The sequence below is a fragment of the Nyctereutes procyonoides genome, unplaced genomic scaffold (assembly GCF_905146905.1).
Source record: "Nyctereutes procyonoides isolate TBG_1078 unplaced genomic scaffold, NYPRO_anot_genome, whole genome shotgun sequence".
Taxonomy (NCBI): domain Eukaryota; kingdom Metazoa; phylum Chordata; class Mammalia; order Carnivora; family Canidae; genus Nyctereutes; species Nyctereutes procyonoides.
In genome coordinates this window covers 5,100,024-5,124,369 of record NW_026575036.1, presented here as the reverse complement: position 1 = coordinate 5,124,369, position 24,346 = coordinate 5,100,024, and the positions used below count along the sequence as shown (strand labels likewise).

The following is a 24,346-nucleotide window of genomic DNA, read 5'->3' as shown; positions in this document are numbered from 1 at the left end:
ATAATATCAACTATAGTCTCTAATATCATTTAAGAAAAAAAAGTTCGAGAAATGAAATTTGATCAGATGTAACAAAAAATTAGGGGATCCCTGGGTGGCTCAGTGGTTTAGCACCTGCCTTTGGCCCAGGGTGCAATCCTGGAGTCCTGGTATCGAGTCCCGCATTGGGCTCCCGGCATGGAGCCTGCTTCTCCCTCTGCCTGGGTCTCTGCCTCTCTCTATATATATATGTCTATCATGAATTAAAAAAAAAAAGTAACAAAAAATTATAATTAATTATTATTAAAAGTGCACAAATGGATTTTTGGCAGAGTCACTGTGTGGTAAGAAAATCATACAGTGGGGCACCTGGGTGGCTCAGTGGGCTAAGTATCTGCCTTCTGCTCAGGTCAGATTCTGGGGTCCTGAAATAGAGGCCCACACTGGGCTGCCTGCTCAGTAGGAAGTCTGTTTCTCTGTCTGCTGCTCCCCCTGCTTGTATCCTCTCTCTCTCACTCATTCTCTCAAATAAATAAATAAAATCTTTTTTAAAAAATCATGGAGCATTAACTATTCTATGACAGAAGTCTCAGCAAGGAGTGTTGGTAAAACAGCCTTTCTAAAGATATACACTGAGAACAAAATTCATATTCTTAAGGAGCAAATATTTAACTAGGATCCACTATCACTTATCAGTATTTGCTGCTGTACATACTGACAATGGTCAATATTTTCAGAGGAAGATATCACTAATAACCTGTAATTTGACCTTTGGGAAATGTTCATGAATCAGATTAGCTAACCTTCTCCTGTGGTGGCGTTTAAAGTTTTACAAAACTACAGGTAATAAGATGAAGTGGAATTACACTGATCTGTGAAATAAAGAATCATTTGAGTTTGCTTCTAATTCTATAGGTTCATTAGACTCTGTGGCATTAAGGAAGAAACAAATTACACATATTTTTATTTATTTATTTTATTTATTTTTTTTATGATAGTCACACACACACACACACAGAGAGAGAGAGAGAGAGAGAGAGAGAGAGAGAGAGAGAGAGGCAGAGACACAGGCAGAGGGAGAAGCAGGCTCCATGCACCGGGAGCCCGATGTGGGATTCGATCCCGGGTCTCCAGGATCGCGCCCTGGGCCAAAGGCAGGCGCCAAACTGCTGCACCACCCAGGGATCCCCACATATTTTTAAATGACAAAGAAAAGTTAGTAGTCATTAAACTCATGATTTGAAAGGTTTCCATTTCTCTGCCAATCTCAAAATGCAAAATGGTGCTTTATTTATATTCAAGGCCGAGATCAGGAGAAAATTACTTCTAATACTGTCATCATGGAGTTCAACAAAGATGTGGTTATTTTTCAGTGATTAGGGCATTAATAAGTACTAATGCAAATGTTTCAAAAACCTGAAATCCTATGGGAAATGTCCTAAAAATCACTGAATTCTTATAAAACATGCCATTCTTATTCTAACTAAAAAAGGACAAACACAAATACCTCCTTTCACAATGGTGTTTTCTTCAAAATTCTTTCTACATCTTAACACTATCTTTTCTTTAGCTTTGGTAATTCTGGCTTTTAAGTCACTTTGCAAAATTATAATTAATATACTATATAAGGTTTATTCTATTTTAAAATTGAGATATAATTGACATCTTAGTTTCAGGTGTACAATATCGTAATTTGATATTCATATCTACTGTGAAATAATCACTAAAATAGGTCTAGCATCCATCAGCACACAGTTATAAAAAATTTTTTTCTGGTGGTGAGGACTTTTAAGATTTACTCTCAGCCACTTCCAAATGTGCAATACAGCATTATTAACTATAGTCACTATGCTGCATGTTATATCCCCAACACAATTATTTACAACTGGAAGTTTGTACCTTTTGAGTCCCTTCACCCATTTGGCACACTCCACCTCCTATCTCTGGCAATCACCAATTTGTGCTCTGCCTAAATAAACTTTAAATTACCAAATGTTTGAACATATCCACATGCTCTTAGGAACAATCCATTTTTTGATCTGATCTTTTGCCTTTCATATAATGCTAAGATAACTGGTCTGGCTGGGGGAAATCTAACAACAATGTGCAAATGTCAGGTTGGATGCCTTTGATTGAAGAATCTTAATATGAATCTCAGTCTACATAAAATCTAGCTTACCTCTACTCTGGGCTCACCTCTTCCCATCCTGTCACACTGGGAGGCATCACATCAATCACTGTTCCCATTTATAAGTAAGACCATGCAACACAATTCAAGCCTAATTAGCTGATGTTAATTTGTATAGTGTTTTGCATTTAAACCATATATTTTCTTCATTTTCAATGCGGGCCTCCAATCAAAAATAACTGGTTGGGCCACCTTTCCACTGTAATTTATAATTCCTTTTGGCAAGTAACTTCTCTAAGAGATGTGAAAGGAGCATTGCCTAACCTTGATGAAGGTGCTTCATGAAGTTTGATGCTAGCGCTACGGTCCCTCCGTACTGGGGCAGGCTCCAAAGTGGGTAGGCCCGTGGCTGAGGTGGTGGTTGTCCAAGTTGATGAAACTCGTCTCAACAAACCAGGAGGCAAACTCCTTCTCAGGCGCTAGGAAGAAGGAGTGCTGATTTTATTACCAAGCATATTTTTGATCTCTAACTTCTATATAATACAAGGGGAGAAAATGGGTTTTTAATTGGAAGTGAATTTATTAAACTGTATTGGCTGAAATAATACCTATCTGAAATTTGGGTGCTCAGGAATTCAATAAAAGAATGAATATTATAAAATTAACAATTGGGAACTTCATTTAGATGATGATTTAAGGAATTATAGGATCAAGAGTCACTTACCTTTGGGAAAACTTTATATTTACATTAGTTTAATGAAATATACATAATTATATACATATTAGTTATTATGAACAAAAGTTTGTCCTCAAAAGTCATTTTGAGGTTAGGGGCATGGATTAATTTTTATCATCTTGAAAAATAGTCTTTACACTAAAGCGTTTATTAATTTAATTTCTTGATTTACACAAGGCAGGAACTGAGTATAAGATGTAACTCACAAAATGCACCACTTTTCTTGTGGCTGGCAGGACTTAAACATCACAAATAAGGGTAATGTCATCAGTACCAACTCATCTTAGCTGAGTCTTCTGTTACAGGGTGACCTGTAGCCCTCTCATGACTATTTCTCCTCCTGGGATACCCTAAAAGGATATATGGCATCAATGGCACAGAGGCAAGACTCTGAACTTATCAGGATGAGCACCGGCACTTTGAAGACGGTCTTCACCTTAAAAATTAAAGTGAAGGCATCCTTCTAATACAACTACAGCAATATAATAGGTCAAAGTTCAACCCATTTGTATTTGTGGCTAGTTACTCCTAGTAAACAAATCACATAGGCATTGTTTACAAAGATGCATTCTGGTCTTCTGAGGATAGCAAAAACTCTTGAGAAGTATATGGCACTTTGAGATTCCAGAACAGCTCTGATCCTAGTTTCCCATATTTCTTAAAGATCTGAATATGCATCTCAGCAGGTAATTAACAGTAAGCACTATAAATACCAGGACTGATACCTGAAAATCTCACTCACTTCATGTCAGTTTTGAGACTGAAAGGAAACAGTAAATCTCTCTCTATTCCTTTACTGTCACATCATGCTTAGCCATACCATTCTCAGAGAAGCAGGTGTTCAAAAAAAATTATGTAAATACCTAATGATAAAGTTGTGTTAAATGCACATTCCCGAGTCCAGAGACTCACAACAGCTAACTTGTGGGTGTTGCTGACTGACCACTAGGCTCAAGAGGACCGATGCCTACTTACCAAACAGATAACCATACAGGATGTGCCAGAGATGACTTAAATTCTGATTTTCTTTTCAGTCTTTGATATAACCCATTTTCAACTAATGTAAGGTCTAAGCTGGGTGTAGGATCCTATTTCTTACAGCTGACATTTATAAAACTCTTATATCTTACATATAAAAAGAAGGAATTTACAAATCACTAAGGCTATCTTTCACTCAAAAATCCAAAATCAATTAAAACTGAGTTCAAAACTTCTCAGATTTGGGAAAGCCAGGAGGGTACCATGAAGGATATCACACAAAGAAATCATGAGCAGGGACTCTTTGGGTTTCAGAGGGCAAGGGCTTTTAAACAGAGTAGGGCTTTAGCCTGCCCTTGCCTCTCACTGCTATATCCCTTGCCCACAAAACAGAGCCTGGTATATAGAAGTAAAAACTTATTCAAAGTCTGAATTAAAAAAAAAAGCAACCCCAAAAGATGAAACTTCCATTTACAAAAGGCTGTTAGGTATCAGGACACAAGTCTTTACCTCTAAATTTTTACTACTTTGATCACCATGAGGAACACATCCTGAGTCACTGACATGAATCTGCATCTGGGTTTGGTGGTGACAAGAAACAGAACCAGGAGGCAAAAGAAAAGGTTTAACCTTTCCAGGGATATGTCATTAATACCTACCTTGGGGATAGCCAGCTTGTCTTTTTCAGAGCTTTCCTCAGAATCAGAACAGGTGTAATTTTCACTGAAGGAAACGACAGGATTCACGCGGGGCTTGTGAATAGCCTGGAAGGTGAGCTGGGTGCTGAGCAGGTTGCTCACTGCCCTCAAGGAGGTGCACACGTTGGGGGGCAGGGAAGGGTCTGCCAGGAGGTCGGTGATGAGGCCGTGAGCCTCACCCATCACGGCAATATCCACAGTAATACTGGTTCCTGAAGACTGAGACACCAAACAGAGGGACACCCAATGAGAAAAGGCCTGAAGCTGAAGGTACCCGCACTGAAATGGGGCTTTTTCTGAAAACTGGGCTGATTGACTCCTTGAGGTTGCACTAAAGGAACATCCAAATCCCATTTGTGTTTCAAATTTTGCCAAAATGTGCCGTGGCTTTTGTCATTTTTGTGTTTGTGGCACATATCTCAAAGTTAGAACTTGGGGAGGGGTGGGAGATATTTGAAGAAATTAAAAACATAAACACTAGTTTTTCAAGGGGAAGAAGTTGGGGGTCTGGGTGGCTATGTTGGTTAAGCCTCTGACTCTTGGTTTCAGCTCAGGTGGTGATCTCAGAGTCCTGAGATGGAGCCCTGCGCTGGGCTCCATACTTAGCTGGGACTCTACTTGAGATTCTCTCTTCCTCTCCCCTGCCCCTCCCCTGCTCATGCTCTCTTGCTCACTTTCTCTCTAAAATAAATAGAAATGTGTATATTTATTTTAAAAAGGCAAGAAGTTTCAGAGAATTGTAAAAAACCTCCTATCAGCCACTCCTTATGAAAAGCTCAACATTTTAATGCAACTTATTTAGAAGCATTCTAAAAGTAACATTCATTCTAAAAGTAACATTAATATACCATAAACTTTCAAATTTAGTAATATTGTAATGTTACAGTTAACCCTGATATACAGTAGTTATTTATGTTTTTTTTTTTTGACAATTTTATTCACCTGAGAGAGAACGAGAGAGAGAGAGAGAGAGAGAGAGAGAGAGACCACAATGGGGGAGGGGCAGAGGTGAGAAGCAGACTCCTGGCTGAGCTGGGATTCCCAACTCTGGGGCTCAGTTCCCAAGACCCTGAGATCATGACCTGAGCCGAAGGTAGATGCTCAACCAACTGAGTCACCCAGGTCTCCCTATGGTGTTACTTAATTAATATTATAGCTAGGCCCAAAAAGCCTTTGGCTTTTGATCAAATTCACATGTTGTCCCTCCTTTTCTTGTGCTTGGTAAGAATAGCAATTTTGGTTCTGGTTTTCTGTGACACATCTGTCATATTTTCCAAACTGCCTATCAGACTGAGAGTCATTATTATTTGCTGAAGAAAGGAAAAGCACAGAAACAGAGGACAGGAATGTTCCCAATCCTGTTGCTCAAGCCAAAATGCCAGCAGGAAGGCATGAGAGCAAGGGAAAGCATGGGCAGAGTCAAGTCCAAGAGGGTAGATGAACCTTAAAGACAGTCTATAGAAGACCATTAATATTGGAATATTGCCACAGTACGAGGCACAAGGAATCCACATAACTGTATAACGCACTAAGCCATCAAGATGGAGCATCTGGAATTAGGCTACTTATGTCTCAATCCTGACTCCTAACCCTACCACTTTCTATCTGCATGATCTCTGGCAAGTCATTAAGCTTCTCTGCTGTGATTGCATCTGTAAAGTGGATATGGTAATGGCACCAACCTCAGAAGGTAATGACAAGAATTAAATGGGGAAATATATGTAAAGCACTCAATATTGTGCTGGCAACTGTAAGTGCTCAATATCGATAATGATATAAATAATAATAATAATTCTGGAGTTTTTCAATAAAAGGCTATTACAAGTTTGGTTATGTATTTGGAAGAATAGTTTCATCATTCTCTCCCAACACAGTTAAAAATAAACTCCACTTCACTGGTGGGGAAAAACATGTCATCAAAAAAGTTAATATGTATTATTATTATCAGAAAAATATAAGAATTATGAATACACCCAACATACATGAAGACATATACTCTTATACCAACTATAAGTAATGGATAAATTTTTCTGTAAAAACACAATATAAAATACTTATGTCTTTTACCATGGAATAATATTAATATCCATAATAATGATAGTGACAGCTGACATTTGATCACCATAAGTCTACCAAGTAGCTACTTCATATATTAATTTCATTTTTCACTATATATTTATTATAAAAGATAACTTGCCAGAATCCTGATCAGATAGCTGGAACATGGAAACATGAGGCTGCAAACAAATACTCTGGTTCTAAGCTTAAATGCTGAACTAATAAACCAAAATACATGTTGAACTTTTAAATCTAATGTTCCTAAATATATCTGTAATTATTTAATGGTTTATGTAATCATTGTGTTGTGTTCTTCTCTTTCTGGATGCCCAAATATCTATTATGAACCAATATAAAAATTTAAGTGCAATGCTAATAGTTTTAGGATAAACAATTATACATACTTCACATATGTACCTACATTATCAACTTCAAAAGTGTTCATGAAAAATGTCACTGAACTAAGTTAACATTCCCTTTGGAAACGTGTTTTCAAGTGTATTCCTAATTACAATGCTTCTAAAAAACTCACTCAGTGTGACCTTCTAGAAGAGTAATATTTATTCCTATCCATGTTTTTCTAATAAACTTACAGTAACAAGTCATTGTACCGTTTCCCTTAAAAAATGAAAATTTAAGTCAAACTGTCTTTACAACATAACATTTTCAGACTTTCTGACAATGAAATTAACAGTTTATGTTCTAATAATAAATAATTAAAGAAGTTGCCTCAGATTGTTCTCACTACACAAAATTTACATACCTGAAGAAAAAGTAGAGTATGTTCACTAATAATTCAAATTATAATTTTTAATGCATTACTGGTCAGAGAACCAGTCTTTTTTATAATTCTCTAATGTTATGACTTTTTTATAACATTTTCTTTTTTTAAGTAATAGACACATTTCTTATTCAGAAAAAAACAGATATTAAAGATTTTTAAAGTAACTTTAAAATATGAACAGAATTGGGCAGCTCTGTTGGCTCAGCAGTTTAGCACCACCTTCGGTCCAGGTCGTGGAGTCCCAGAATCGAGTCCCACCTCGGGCTCCCTGCATGGAGCCTGCTTCTCTCTCTGCCTGTGTCTCTGCCTCTCTCTCTCTCTCTCTCTCTCTCTGTCTCTCATGAATAAATCAATAAAATCTTTTTAAATAAATAAAATATGAACAGAATTGAAAACTCATTCTAAGTCACTGTTATTGTTATGTAAGATTTAAGAGAATAAGCACATTATGTATTTCCATGCTATGTATGCCATCACTCTTGTAAAAGGAAAGGTCTTCAAGCAAAAACAAATATTCATGCCAGTAAGAATTATTCATACAGGAAATAGCAAAAACAAAAACAAAAAACAAAAAAAACAAAAACAAAAGTGGACATTTTTACTGTTTAAGAAGGATACTCTAATGAAGTATACTTACTACTGGAATGAAGTCAGGTCTTTGCTACACTGGTTTTCTGACTCAAGAATAGAACAGTTTAACAGTCAAAAGTTGCATCACACACAGAAGTTATCACCACTTGTTGGCTCAAATAACTAAAGGCTTCAACGAGGCATAAAATCTGAAACCAACAATCAGATTTGCTTGCCACAAAATTGCCAAGGCTAACCACATGTGATACGCTCAAAGACAGATGGGCCCCTATTTCTTTTTTTCTTTTCTTTTTTTTTAAATTTTTATTTATTTTATGATAGTCACACACACAGAGAGAGAGAGAGAGAGGCAGAGACACAGGCAGAGGGAGAAGCAGGCTCCATGCACCAGGAGCCCGACGTGGGATTCGATCCGGGGTCTCCAGAATCGTGCCCTGGGCCAAAGGCAGGCGCCAAACCGCTGCACCACCCAGGGATCCCTGGGCCCCTATTTCAATAAGCAGTAGGCAAGTTATAAAGACACAGGCGTGTCCAAGGAGTAGTTAGTAAGGAATTTTAGGAGAGAAGGGCTTTGGATGATGATAGAGTTTTTTTTTTTTTTTGTTTAAATCAGATGATACAAAATATGAAAAAGAGTGACTCACACATTGCCATACTCTATCCAACTTTAAAAATAACATAAGTTTCTAGGTAATACCAACAAATGCTCAGAAATATTCTATTTAACTGATGAAATCTTAGTGATAATAAATACTAAAGGTTAAGTTTATATGAAAGCTACTTTAAAGGAAAGTCTTAAGCTAACAGCCCAAAATCATCTTTGAGTGCAGTAATGAACTATACTAAAGCATGAAACCACAGTTGGGTCTTTTTAGGGTAGAGATAATAAAACAAATCTTTTGCTTTAAAAAAAGAAAAGGGACCAAGTGATATGAGACATTCTACTCTGCAAGCTCTACTTATAATAGAAATATTTATATTTAACATTTAAGAAGATGCGAGTTTAATTCCCTGGATGTTATTTAAATAACAACCAAATTTGGATTGCTACCTTTAAATAGAAAATCTGGAATTTAAGCCTGATAAACAGTAGAGGAAAGTGTAGTTTTTTGTGTTCAACCAAAAATAAATCTCTTGGTAAAACCACCACTTTTCAAAGCACACAGGACTCAAAATGTTTTCCCTTTTCCCCATTATCTCCAACCAGTCTACTTTACCATCTCTGGGATGTGAATATATATAGATGCCTTGCTACAGAATATGATCTAGTTGCTTCCAAGTTACTTTACTCATTGTAAACAAAAGTCCAAGAGAATCTGGAGTTATAGATAAGAAGTTAAAGAAACAATAACAAATATACTTATAAACACCACTAAACGTAACTCCTAGATTAAGCATGTATTAATTCAAGTATAGGACATTTGTTTTCACTCTTAACTACAGCTGTGCTAAAACTTCGAAATTACAGTATTAGTATGATGAAAGGGAAAGCTCTGAATATGTGTAGGGGTCAGAAACGATGTGCATTTTGTGAAAGGCAACTAAGTTTCTAAATTACCCCAAGAGGCAAATTTTGAAAAATTCCAACAAATAAATCCATGTGATCAAATTACTAATAGCATGTATGTAAAATAAAATTATGTATCTTTAAGTAACATGCCGGGTTATTTATTGCAACACCGTGTTGGGGTTACTGTCAAAATATTATTCAGATGGAGGGAATTCCTAAAAGGCATAACTGTTAAGCAGTTTTAGGAAATAACTACAGGAACAAGGTGAATGAAAACAAAGAAGTCAACAAATACCATTTCATTTAAAGAATGAAAAGATGCCCAAGGGAAAAATCAGAAAGGGACTGGGAAAATTGAGGTCAATAACAATTTGCTGTTCAAAATGATCAGGGAGGCTATCTGGTGTAAAAAAAAGTGGGGTGAAGGTAATGCATCTGATTCTTGATGAATTCTGTCAGAGGCAGTACCAATATAGTCAAGTTATAGCTTTTCATCTTACATATTCTGAAGCAAAGATTAAACTGGTAAGTTCATCAAATGGGTTACATACATCCCTGCTTAGAAGTGGAAGATATGGGGCAGCCCCGGTGGTGCAGCAGTTTAGCGCCACCTGCAGCCTGGGGTTTGGTCCTGGGAACCCTGGATCGAGTCCCACGTCAGGCTTCCTGCATGGAGCCTGCTTCTCCCTCTGCCTGTGCCTCTGCCCCTCTCTCTCTCTGTGTCTCTATGAATAAATAAATAAAATCTTTAAAAAAAATTAAAAGAAGTGGAAGATACGCTATCACTCTCAAGTCTTCTGCCTCAGTGAATTAGTAAATCATCTGATGAGTCATTTGCTTTGGACATTAATTTATTCTAACTGGAAAAAAAAAAGAATCAGAAGCAGTATAAAAGCCTCTTCAAAATTCTACATGAAACTCGAAGATAGGTTGCAAGTGCCAAAGAACCAGAATTGAGATAATTACCTTCGTAACCTAGTTGAGATGCTGTACATCTTGAATCAGACTGCCATGTTTTTTAACATTTTAACTTAAGATGGATTCCAAAACTAATCACAAGTTTACTCTATGCAATACTGTATCAGCTGGGGGCACACAGGCTCCCCCCCCCCCCATAAAGTCAGAGAACTGGGTTAGATCTTCCTAAAGTAGCCTGAGATTGCTAATCTCACCCAAGCTCTACCTTATAACGTATTATTGAGTCACTGAGGCAGTTTCCTTTCTATGCTAAAATGCCTGGTGGCATTCAGTGCTCAGGAGGAAGAGGCTATTTATTCCCTGGAACTTCCATAGAATTCTCCCAAGGGTTGAGCTGTACATTTGCCCAGTGTCAGTTTCCTTTGGTCCCTACTGGTCTGTTCAGGCCAGTTGTATTTTGTCACTGTAAATTACCTATGCTAATAAAATATCCATAAACCAGTGATAACATGAGTAAAAACCAGAAAAGTTGCTTTAAAAACGAAGTTGAACAGCTTTAAAGGCTTCATAAATACATTTCACAAAAGTGAGGCCTTGAGAGCAATTTCTGTTAAATTAATAGGAGAGGTAAACTATAAGCATTCAAAAGGAAAATGACAGCCTATCTGAAAGATTTGAACTCAGAATACTTTCAAGTACCCAACTCATTTCCACTGTGAAATAAATTGAAGCTGGCAGTTGTGTACAATGAAGCACTGGTGTATGTGCACATGGAAGAAAGACAACTTTCCAGTCTAATACAGCGGACATGTGCTCAAAGAGAAACATTCTTGGATCTTCACGGAAAAGATTTGTGAAAGCCTGCATATTCCTATGTATTAAGTTAAAGCCTATTACAAGAGGCACAGAGAATAAAGGTCAAATTTTTATAATTCTCTGCTTTAAAACTTTTAAAATGAACAGACCAATCACAGTCCTGATTATATCTGTTAAGAGAGCTCCACACCATTTTAAACCCAACACCTTTCACTTGAAAGACCTCCAGTGAAAGGAACTATTTATTATAGTTATAGCTACACGTCATAGCTATTCGTTACCAGCCCTGAAACAAGATGGAGAAAGTAAAGTCTGGTTTACGAATTAGCACAAGAGGTGCAAAAAGGAAAGAGACTTTTTTTCATCATGTAATATGGAACTTTGTATGTGTGAGAAGTTGGAAAACAAGGTTGTAAAGAACTGGGATAAAAGAGAGGAAGTTTTACCCTTTCATCAATATCCAATTTTTATTTTATGAATTAGTACACGAGGGTTTTAAGAGCAGAGGATCTAGAGTCAGCCTGACTATATCCAAATTTCAGGTCTGCTGAGATTTTCAAAAACTTCAAGTGCCTCCCTTGCTTGTTTTCTTAGCTCTGAGCAGGGCATGGTAATAACATTTACTGTATAGAATTGTTGATGATGAAATGAAATCATGCACACAAAGACTCCAGCAGAGTTGCTTGGCCCACAGGACATGTTAGATAAATATTATATATCCCCACCATTATTATTACTGCACTGAAAGCATCATGTGGTAAATTCTGCACATGGCACGTATGTTTGCCTTCAACATATACTGGGCTAGTAGTCTTTTCCTAAGTGATGGCAGCATGGAGACAGAACTTCTTTATCACACAAACAAAATATCCAAACCAAAAACCTGAATACTTTTGCTTCTTATTCTAGGTAAATATAAAGACTGTGCTCCCTAGTCCCATATACTCATAATAGTTCTGAGATTAATTTTAGGTTCTCAGAAAGTCCTGGTTTCAGTTAATACGGTTGATTGCACTGGTATAATTTATAACACAGTATGTGAAAGGAATTCTAAAAGCAGGCATCTTAGCTTAGCTCCATTGTTGGAAGGTTTTTTTTTTTTTTTTTTCTATTTAGTCATCCTGGGAGGCACCCTGGGAGGCAAACATAGCATGGGAAGAACATTCTCAGGGTGAAGAGGGAGTTGGTGGAAGAGAGGAGTAAACAGTGTATGGGATGACACATAAAAGGAAAGAGTCACTGGGACTGTTCTTACCCAACTTTGGTCCTCAATGCTGGGAAAAGATGCCTGGTGGGTTTTGGGGAGCAGTCTCCTCCATCTCTAAAGCACACTTTGCCACCCCAACCCTCCACCTCTTTCTCTGGGAGGCTGTCTGTGGGTACCAGGGAGTAGCATCTTGGTCTTTAATGTACTAAATTCACTTAGAAGGTGAGCTGGATTGATAAATGGTCTTTGGTGTATTACTGGTCCTGACCTCAGAGCCAGCAAAATTGCATATGTGTTTATACTTTCATAGGACCCATTTATAATTTTAGACTTGAAGTTGGTTGGGAAATTTTTGAAAAATGAAATCATGTGAAAATTTTGCAGTAACTCATTGTAGGCTGAACTTTGGCTATATGCCATCCTGAGGAAGCAGATGTTTGCTTATTTTAATTTTCTGGCAGGGAACATGAGTTTACATTTGGATTTTTCTCCTTAAGATAATATATATGTACAGTAGGAGGAAACATATAGGGCCCTTCATCACACTACTTTCTAACATCGCTGTGAACTGACCTCATGTGAGTGGTGAGACACAGCAAAATGCAGTAGTTATCAAAATCCTTAACTTCCTTCTCTTTTGATGTTCAAAGAGCATTCCACGTTACCAGACAGGATGTAGCACGTGGCCTTGTGTCCTTATAGATTTCCCCATAATCTATCTGTCAATAAGCCAAGAATTGTTAAAGCAGCCCCTCTGTTTTCTAAGTATCTTCCAAGACACTAGCAAATTCACTCCACAGCCTCAAAAAAGAACAATTAACACAGAATATTGTTTTTTTTTTTAATTTAGGCAATAAAACATACTTACTAAATCATTTATGCTAGTAAGCACCCATATTGCTAAGATAACCTCAGCTGCCTCTGACTTCCAGGCTGGTTCTGTTTCTTCTAATTAGAAAAATATGGCATGGGGATCCCTGGGTGGCTCAGCGGTTTAGCACCTGCCTTCGGCCCAGGGTGTGATACTGGAATCCTGGGATTGAGTCCTGCGTTGGGTTCCCGGTATGAAGCCTGCTTCTCCCACTGCCTGTGCTTCTCCCACTGCCTGTGTCTTTGCCTCTCTCTCTCTCTCTCTCTCTCTCTCTCTCTGAATAAATAAATATTTTTAAATTTTTTTTAATTTTTATTTATTTATGATAGTCACAGAGGGAGAGAGAGAGAGAGAGAGAGAGAGAGAGAGAGAGAGGCAGAGACACAGGCAGAGGGAGAAGCAGGCTCCATGCACCGGGAGCCCGACGTGGGATTCGATCCCGGGTCTCCAGGATCGCGCCCTGGGCCAAAGGCAGGCGCTATAACCGCTGCGCCACCCAGGGATCCCCAATAAAATATTTTTTAAAAAAAGAAAGAAAAAGAGGAGATGGCTGCTGAAACTACAAGGAATTTGGGTAAGGAGCTCTTCCAGCGACAGTTCATGCAAATGAAGGTGGGAAGGCTTGGAGAGTATAAATTTCTATATAAATAAAAAGCACTATTATTTCTGTTAGGGGAAGAAACTGGATTTTCTGACTGAGCATAAGCTTAGAAATATAGAAAAATTAAGAATCTCTGAAATAAAATAATTCATAAAGGTTGATGAGTTTTGATGGTCTTCGATTGGTTAGATTTTGAGAATTGCTATTAAACTTGAACTTGAGGTCTCAGTCGGCTTAGACTAAAAACAATTTCAGTGAACAACAGATGGCAGTATTCTGCCTTTTTAAAGAACTGTAACTGTCGGAAGATCTTTTTGAATGAGTGCGGCTTCCTCATAATTGGTAGAGTTTAGTTTCTTTTTTTCCATGGTGGGGGGGACCTAAAAAAAGAATAACTTACAAAAGACAATTGGCAGAGAGTAATACAAAATTTTAAATTGTGTTCTCTCTCTCAGGACCACTGTTAAAGGAAACTATAATTACATCATTAATAATTCTTCTCAATTACAAGCATTTCAGTTCTGTCACCCTTCCCCATTTTCATGAGGTAAACTTTGTAACGATGACCCATTTTCACAATCTGATTGAAATTCTTGCCCCACATGCAATTTTGCACTGTGATTAGAATGTCCATAAGACAAAACAAAAAAAAAATCAAAATATGCATTCTAACACAAATAGTTTTGTGAGCTTTCATTGGCATTTATCTGCCCTGTGTTATCTATCACCAGACTCTCCTACCTCATGGGCACCTACTTATCTATGCTACTGATTTGCTCCTAATGTTGCCTATCTGGGAGCTCTTCCCTCCAATTGCTGCCATAGCACCCAGACTGCTTACCACATGAGTGCCTGGAACTCATTCGCTGGAAGTACCCCAAAACAAAAGCAAATAAATGAAAAACCCTGGAAGCTGTAATTCAGAGAAATCTGGCATCTCTCACCAATTCTCACATGAATTCTTAGAATGTCTCTGTCATAAGCACTTGTGATAGTTTTCAATTCAACTTTTGACATGGGATCTTCATAAAGATTCATCTTCCTCTTCTAGGCTAAAAGTGTTACAAGGACAAAGAGAATCCTAGTTTGTACACTAGTTTAACTCCAGACTCCTGGCTAGTATCTGATAATCGTCAGGCATTAAATGATATTAAAAATGAGTTAAGTTGTAAGTAGCATATTCTAAACCTCGAGAGAAGTAAATATCCTCTCTCCCAGTTCTATGCTTTGAACATGACAGTGCCTAAGGTATTTCCTTCAAACAAATAACTATTTTCTGAAATCCATCCTGAAACATTTAACCTTCTAGCACAATTTCAATGTTCAGATTTTAATTTAAATAAAAATGTTGAGAATTGTTACACTGAAATACTGGAGTCATAAATAAAAATTGAATTTAACAAATTGATTCTGGCCTAACTGCTAGGCAGAAAACAGTGAAGCTACTGAGAAAAATAGTGCCAACAAAAAAAGTGACTCTACACTTTTTTCTATAATCTGGTACATCTATGGAGAAGAGCAAGCCAAGGACTCGGGTATATATATATGAGTATTTTGGGGGAAAAGATTTAAAAGGCTTGGAAGTAGGGGAAAAAGTGACCTTTTAGTGATAAGACTCAGATGAAGTACAGAGTGCTTCAGGTTGAGAAAGATGTGTCTGTGTATAGCAAAGTGACTATAGTTAATAATCCTGAAATATATATTTGAGAGTTGGTACGAGAGTAGATCTTCAAAGTTTTTATCACAAGAAAAAAAAATCTGTAATGATGCATGGTGATAGATGTTAATTAGACTTACTGTGGTGATCATTTTGCAATATACATATATATCAAATCACTGTGTTGTACACTTGCAACTAATATAATGTTGTATGTCAGTTATGTTCAAATTTAAAAAGAGAAGAAGGAAAGGATGTGTCTGGAGAGGTTTGAGGGAATACATCATGACAGGAACATGAGCCAAATGCAAGAACTTTGATTAACTATTAAGAGTAATGAGAAACTCCTGCAGGGTAGTGACAGCATCACTACTGTGGAGAAAGGAGTCAGGCCGACTTTTAGGCTGATGGCTTAGATAGACAGAATCACAGGAGAAGGATGTTTTGATGTGGATGCTGGGATATTCAAATTTGAGTAAACCTGTGACATTCACAGGATGATTAAAGTTGCACATCTGAGCTGAAAATACACATCCTGGTATCAATGACACAGATATACGGTCATTTCAACAACACCCCACATGGAAGTGTATAAAGACAAAAAAAAAGTGGACTGAAGGCAGGGCCATAATCAATATCAATTTGCAAGGGTCAGGGAGAGAAGAAACTCACAAAAAAAAAATGAGAAAACAGCTGAAAATTAAGAGTGTAGGGTCAAATGGGTCATGGAAATGCTTTTGCCAAGAGGACAGGAGTGGCCAGTGGTGACACATGAAATTTGAGAGATTAATAAATTCTAAAAATATCCATTAGTTCAGTATCTGGCCAGTCACTAGTAACACTAAAGAGAGCAATTTTAGTAACATGCTGTGGTTGTAAGTCACACTATAATAAACTAAGCAAAGAAAAGAAGATATGAAAGTGAAGACAATGCATGATCCCAGGGTCCTGGGATTGAGCCCCATATCAGGCTCCCTGCTCTGCGGGGAACCTGCTTCTCCCTCTCCCTCTCCCTCTCCCTGTTTCTCCCCTTGCTTGTGTTCTCTGTTTCTCTTCTCTCAAATAAATAAATAACATCTTTTAAAAAAGAAGAAAATGGAGACGATGTAGACAATTCTTTCCTAAAAACTAGCTATAAAATGGGCGATCAAGGTATGTCTGTATCCAGAGGGAAAAGAGGCTCTAAAGAGCTGGAAAGTAAAGTGAGCAAGGACAAATGTTGAAGAGGGAGATCCCACCAGTACGAGGGGTTTTAAATGCAATGCAAACAGTGGGAATGATAAAGAGATCGAGGTCCAAGAGAAGGAAAGAGTGTGACTAACCCTTCACAATGGAGGATACCTTTCCCAGGGTAACAGTGAGAAAAAAGACTAGATCTGCAGGTGAGAAATGAGAATTCCTCTACTTTGGCTTTTATCTAACTCTGAAAATGAGTCATGAGCCCCTTGTTGAGAAAGTGATGTAGGCAATGTTAGAAGTACAGAGGAGAACGAAGAACATTTGAGAAAGCAGAAGGAACAGCTGGCTAGATTCTCAGGCAATACTGTAGGTCCAGCTGAGGTTAGAGACTTCAGCTCCAATATGTTGTTTATGTGTTACTTCCAGTGTTACTCAGCATGAAATTTTGCACGAAAAGGCAACAAGGTGGAAATAGGAAGGGTGAGCCAGATTGGAAAGAAAGAAGACTGAATAAGTGGACCAGAGATCCTGGGGAAGTGGAAGAGCAGGTGAGAAAGCAGTAAAGCTTGAAGAAGCATGGAGCCAGAATGCAGGGTCAGGTGTTTGTATGAGAAGAACAAGTGCAGGTTCCATTAGTAGACCAGTCTCTCAGGCATAGAAGGTTTCTGCTTCTTATTAGCAGAAAACAAGGTTGGAAAGGAAATATGAAGCCAGATTTCAGATGCCCGTGAATGAAGGACAAAGTTTTCTAATTCTATGAGCCGGTAATTGAGTGAGGAAAGAAGTCTGAGAAGGAAAATGATGTAATCGAACAGTACACAGTGCTTGAGGAAGAGAAAGGTGTGGATAGGAGACGACAGGTCTGACCATGGTTGCCGCAACCAAAAATGTGGGAAACTAGGCTACTTGAAGCATGAATGGCCAGGGAGGGAAGAGGGAAAGTAACATTAAAGAGCATAACTGCACTCGTACAGTGAGTGATTCAACACTGAGACATGAAAACAAAAATGTATTTATTCCTGTAGTTGTCTTCTTCTACTCTGTCCACAATATTCTCAGTTCCTGCTCTTGAAAATTTCTTCAAGTGCTCTTGCCTTCACAAAATCAAATGTGGGGAGTTCACTTGTCAGTGTATCCACATTGGGTCTCAGTCACTGTCTAAGAAAATGTTCTCTTTTTGATAGATCATGGTAGTAGCCCTCTACAGTGTAAACAGAGAGGGTGAAGGGATTCTCTTAAAAGCCCCAAGTTGTTTTAACACAACATCCAACACTTCATAAATGTATTTTTAAACTCAGTAAATTCCAGTTTCTACAACTAAGCAAAGATACCATAAATTATGTAACAAGGTTTCCAAACTTATAAATAGATCAAATTTCAAAACGCTTTTACATCAAATTTGTTTTGGAACTTGGAATGAATTTTTCTAGAGAAATAATATTATAAACAGTGATGAAATTTCTAGGCCAGCTTACAAAAACTTATACACCTCTTAATAATAGGTGTGATAGTATTTTTGTTCTACATTGAAAATACACCCTATTTCAATCACACTGCAATATTTTAAGACAAACACATTTTATCAAAACAAAATATGGAGGCACTGGGAAACATCCATTCCTGCATCGTTTACTCAACAAATATTAACTGAACATGTACTGGGTACCTGATACTATCTACACCCCAGGGCCAAGGAGATGAATGAGTTTGGCAGCTGCCCTCGAGGATCCTGCAGTCTAGTCTAGTGGATGATGCTCAGAGGACTAAAAGTGATCAGAGGACTGAGGAGGAACCTGAGAGAACCCTGTGATGAATCACCACCACCCCTGGTTATGAGGTGAGGAAGAAGTTGTTTCTCACAATGCATGTCTCCAAACACCTACATGTGGCCAACTTTGAAAACGGCTGCCCTGCTATCACTATCCATACTTCTCCTCAAAGTAGGATGAAAATAAAATCCAACTCTCCATAGAAGTAAGAGAAGGGGGAGGGACTGATTACAAAGATACTCATCACTCAAATACAGATACATCTGGTTTCTTGAAGTTTCCCTCAAAATTTTCAGCCCTTAGAACTCTCAAAGCTCCAACACCCGTCTCAATTTGTTTTTTAAGATTTTATTTATTTATTCATAGACACACAGGGAGAGAGAGAGGCAGAGACACAGGCGGAGGGAGAAGCAGGCTCCATGCAGGGAGCCCGATGTGGGACTCGATCCAGGGTCTCCAGGATCACACCCCAGGCTGCAGGCGGCGCCAAACCGCTGCGCCACTGGGGCTGCCCCCATTTCAATTTTGAAGCTTGGATTTCAAGACTCCTCAACTTCCCATTCCCCCAGTAAAGAGTAGGGAATTTGAAGCTCCCTTGCTTCTCTGGGCAGTTGAGGGTCTGCTTCTTGCTAACGGGTTTTAAGGGATGAAGTAAGCTTACCTGTGAACCATTTTGCATGCAGAGAAGATTTGAGGAAAATATTAAAAGTTAATAATATCATTTCTTGATTTTCCAGAAGGTAATTCACAGCTCTATAAATTATAACATGAATGACTTTCAACGTTTGAAACTAGGGCAAAAAAGGCTAAGCTACTTGTCCAACATTACATGGATGGTAAGTGGCAGAGGTGGAATTCAACCCAGACAATCTGGGTTAATCACAATACTAAGCTGTCAATATTTTGGGGTAACTGTCCCTATGTACGGTCACTTACCTTTGATGATATAAAATATCTTTGTCAATTTGTTACCCACTGTTAGTTTGCAAACTCTTCCTTCAATTAATCTTCATCAATTTAGGTTTTCCTTATCAAGAGGAACTTATTAACACCCTCTGTATTCTCTGAGAATTCATGTTATACTCCTTTCCTTTACATCTTTTTTTTTTTTTTTAAATCAAATTAGACTCCTCCCAGAACTATGTTTTTAGGGAAGATCCCACTACTGTTTCTCCATCAAGAAAAACATCATTTACTTTTTTCTCTTATTTCCCATACGTAAGCCAGACCTCATATAATATTTGCCCCTGGATGGAAAAACTGGTGGTTCTTATATAGAGACTTCTGTTGCTAAGAGGAAAACATCTGTCTTCATTTTCCTTTTAGGTGGTAATGAAAATAAAATTTTATAATGCATCTGTCTACAAGTCTGGTTTAATTACTTAAGTTTAAGAAACTGGTTTTAGTTATAATCTTATTATATTCATAATGTTTTGAGACACTCAGGTAATAAATATGATTATCTTTGGGTCAACAGACCCCAGTAACTCACCAAGATATTTAATCGGCAGGTGTTGAACAGGATTATAAAGGTTCTGTATGAAAGGCATTTCAAAATGATACCCTACCCCTCATGTTTAATGACAAGGTGTCACTGAGTGAAGAGGAAATCAAGCAAGAAAAGAAGTCATTTGGTTACAATGATGAGTCACTCAACATTTATGTCATAGTTTTGTTTTCTTCCTTGTGGACATAACTGTTAGTTTTGTCAATTCTTCCATATCCTGTTAGTATAACAATAATAGGATATTGACGGGATACAAATGACCAACAATTTGTTGGGATTCAGCACAGATTCCTAATGACAAAGGTCTATACAAAGAAGAGAAAGTGACTTCAGAAATTATTTTCTAAGATTATAATCTTGTAAGATTAATAAAAGTGATTAAAAAGTGGGTTAATTTTATTTCCTGGGGACCAGGAGGAAGGATCTAGGGAGAAGCAGATAGTGAATTCCTCTTTGACTATTGCTTCAGTGTATTTTCCTTTTGTTTCATCTTAAAATAAGATGACATGAATGGAAGTGTACTATGCAGAAGCTGATCAACATAACCCATAGGAAAAAAATAAGCAAAGCATGGTAAAAAAATACAGAACAGAAGCAGTGAGTGTTTTCACATACTGATTCTGATGGCAAACTAAAGTCTAAAATTAGTATAGAGTCATATCTAACTAAAAATAACATCAAATTGTCTTCTTGCTGGCTTCAAGGTTTCTAACAAAAAAAAATGTAAAGTTACTCTCACATCTCTATCATTAGCCACACTCTACACTGGCCCAAAAGATTAAAGAGATTTTAAGATGCCCATCAAGCACGTCTTATGGCTGTTGATCAGTCAACAGACTTGAGTGTTGCCCTGGGGACTATTGTAGCATTTTAATATCAAAGCAAGTATGTCCAGAGACATGCCCCAGTTCTCAACTCTCTTCAAACTACACACAGTGGATGTTGTGATTGACTTTCTACACTAATCATGGTGATTCCACCCCTAAGGCCAGAAATTTGGTCAAGGATGGATAGGTTTTTAGTCAATGTGATTCAATGAGACATGAGGGAAACTTTGCTTAGTGCTTCTAAGAAAAAATTCTTCCCCCTCCAGAAAGAAGCCACATTGCTGCCAGCAGCCATCTTTGGATCACAAGTGGAATCAGCTTTAGGATAAAGCCAATAGTGTAGACAGTAGCAAAGTAGAAAGAATTAAAAAACAAAACAAAACAAAACACTACATCTGTTGCAATGTTATTAAGTCATGCATTCACCAACCCTGAAGCCTTCTTTCTTCTGGCCTTCTTACAATAAGAGTTAACATAGTAAGCATTTCAAATTGTGTGCTACCACTAATCTGAATAAAATGTTCTTTTTCTAATGGCTATAAATAACTAATATAGCATAAAAATTTACCAAATGTATATGGAAATAGCAGATAAGTAGGTGGTACTGAAAACACAATTTATAATATGTCCACAATTCTGAGTTAATCACTTTATTTTTTTAAGTTTTCATTTAGAATCAAGTTAGTTAACATACAGTGTAATATTAGTTTCAGGTGTACAATATGGTGTTTCAACATGCATATACAAAACCCAGAGCATCACAACAAGTACACTCCTTAATCTACATTATCTATTTCCCCCAACCTCCCCTCTAGCAACCGTCCATTTGTTCTCCACAGTTAAGAATCTGTTTCTTGGTTTGTCTCTCTGTATCTCTCTCTCTCTCTCTCTACTTGTTTGTTTTGTTTCTTAAATTCCATATATAAGTGAAATCATATACTATTTGTCTTTCTCTGATAGACTTATTTCACTTAGCATTATACTCTCTAGCTCCATCCATGTCATTGCCAATGGCAAGATTTCATTCTTTTTGATGGCTGAGTAATATTCCAGTGTCACAGTGTGCATATGTATATATTCCACCTTTTTAAAATCCATTTATCAGTTGATGGACACTTGGGCTGCTTCCATAATTTGGCTATTGTAGACAATGCTGTTATAAACAACTGGTGCATAAACATGTTAATAGCATAAACTTGTTATAGTAGCATTATCTACAGAGTTAATAACTTTAGTTTAAAAAACTGGTTTCAGTTATGTTTATAATATTGTGAGGCAGGCAGCCCGGGTGGCTCAGCGTTTTAGCGCTGCCTTCAGCCCAGGGCCTGATCCTAGAGACCCAGGATCGAGCCCCACATCAGGCCCCCTGCACGGAGCCTGCTTCTCCCTCTGCCTGTGTCTCTGCCTCTCTCTCTCTCTCTCCCTCTCTCTGTCTCTCATGAATGAATAAATAAAATCTTAAAAAAAAAAAGAATATTATGAGGCAGTAAAAATATGACTATCACAGGGTCTGCAAACCCTGGCAGCCCAATGAGAGCTAGGAGGGCAGAGCAATGACTAATTTCACTTTAGCTAAGTGACTCACTTCTAACACTAGCACCCAGCACACTATCCATATCTATGTCTTAATGGCAAATTGCCACATGCCATGAACCTTCCACATGAGTTGAAATAATCAAAATGCCATTGATAAAATCTTCCTACACAAATGTACTCTACTATGATGTATGGATTTTGTGAGCTTCTTAAAGATAAGAATCGTTTATATTTATTTTCTATTCCCACAGCAACTTTAACCACACTCAGCAGAAAACTGCCTAATTACTTTACATAAATTACCTAACTCCAATTCCTCTGGGCAGAAAGTATACAAAATCTATCCAATCCCTCAATGAAATTTTAAATTTAGCTTTCCATGCATTTCTATATATAGAGAGAATTTTATAATTCTTAATTTGCTCCCTATTATTTCAATGAAATACTTTTTTTTTTCTTTCCAATACTGGGCCCCCACCTCTATAATTGTAATCTCTTCTAACATAGACAGCCTATTTCTCCTTTTAATTTGTGTTTCTTATTCACTTTTTTTTCTTCCCCTCTCCCTCCTTTCAACCTAGGAACATTGCTAGCATTTCCTTGCTAACAAAATTGTTCTTTGACCCCATCTAAGGTTGTATTTATTCCTTTTAAATTCTAATCTATTAAACTAGAAAGAGAGCTCTGCTCTTTTAATACCATTTTCATTTAATTTTAAAAATATTTTATTTATTTGACAGAGAGAGTACACAAGTAGGCAGAGCAACAGGCAGAGGGAAAGGGAGAAGCAGCCTCCTCACTGAATAGGGAGCCCGACTCAGGGCTTGATCCCAGGACCCCAGGATCATGACCTGAGCAGAAGGCAGGTCCCTAATCTACTGAGCCACCTAGGTGGCCCATATCTTTTTTAAAGATACTTAATTTTTTATTCATGGCAATCTGATTTACACCTCTGATAAAATAAAATCCTCTATTAAGCACAATCAATATCTTAATTAAAATATCTAATTATAATATTCCCAATTTTGTCTTTCTTCACCCAGCTCCACAGCCTCTCTCCTGCCTGGCTTTTCCTAGTCCCTCTGAGAAGGAACTCTGTATCTGCTTTTCTGGATCTTCTTCCCTCCTTAACTATTGACCAATGGTACTATTTTTCCTTGTTCTATCTACGCCCTTCCCTTCCAGCTTTCACCCTGTGTTACAGTGAGTACCTACTAATTTGGAGCTCCAACACTGACCTTTTCTCTGGACTCAGGCTTGTGTGCTCCCTGGACAGCTCCACTCAGATATGCCCACAGTTAGTTCAGACTCTACCTTCTCCATTAGAGTACTTGGACCTCCATCTTCTGGACATTTTTTTCCCTATTTTCTATCTTGGCTAACAACAAAATTTGTCACCCAAACTAGACATCTTGACTTTTTAAAAAGATTTTATTTATTTATTTGACACAGAGTGAAAGAGAGCACAAGCGGGGGAAAGGGCAGAGGGAGAGGAGAAGCAGGTTTCCCACTGAGCAGGGAGCCCAACATGAGGCTCGATTCCAGGACCCTGGGACCATGACCTGGGCCCAAGGCAGATGCTTAACCAACTGAGACACCCAGGTGCTTCCATCTTAACTTTTTTAAAGTGATATTTTACTTTCTCATCTCTAACTTCAAACTGATCACTGCATCTGAAAATTTCTACTGAGGAGTCACTCAACTACTACTTCCTCTAGGATTCCTTAATCCCTGCCTTAAATCAATCTCATTATTTCACATGAGGATGGCTGCAGGTTTTTTCCTCCCAGTTTTTTTCCCACCAACAAACTTGGTTTTTCCCAATACAGAGATACTAATATGCTGCTCTGTTATTTTCTTTGATGGTTTCCCAAAGTCATAGAGTGACATTCAACTTCTTGGCATGACTTTAAGCATTTTAAAATTTACCTCTTAACCTCTTTTACCCCAGTTACATTTTCATATATCCCACTAACGTGTCTCCTTAGCTGTCCTA

At 37.7% G+C, this 24,346-nt stretch overlaps 1 protein-coding gene across 5 annotated transcripts in view; it reads right to left on the bottom strand.

Annotated features, from left to right (window-relative positions):
* PDE3A (phosphodiesterase 3A) overlaps positions 1 to 24,346 on the bottom strand; it is a 326,710-nt gene that overhangs the window by 66,695 nt on the left and 235,669 nt on the right. For all 5 annotated transcript variants that reach the window (XR_008663571.1, XM_055318766.1, XM_055318764.1 and 2 more), the window contains exons 3-4: positions 4,481 to 4,738; positions 2,432 to 2,586 (exon numbers count right to left, since the gene is read on the bottom strand). Coding sequence is in view for 4 of the 5 variants with exons in the window: in XM_055318766.1 (XP_055174741.1) it covers positions 2,432 to 2,586; positions 4,481 to 4,738 (413 nt within the window). In the remaining variant the exon portion in view is untranslated. The remainder of the gene's footprint in view (positions 1 to 2,431; positions 2,587 to 4,480; positions 4,739 to 24,346) is intronic.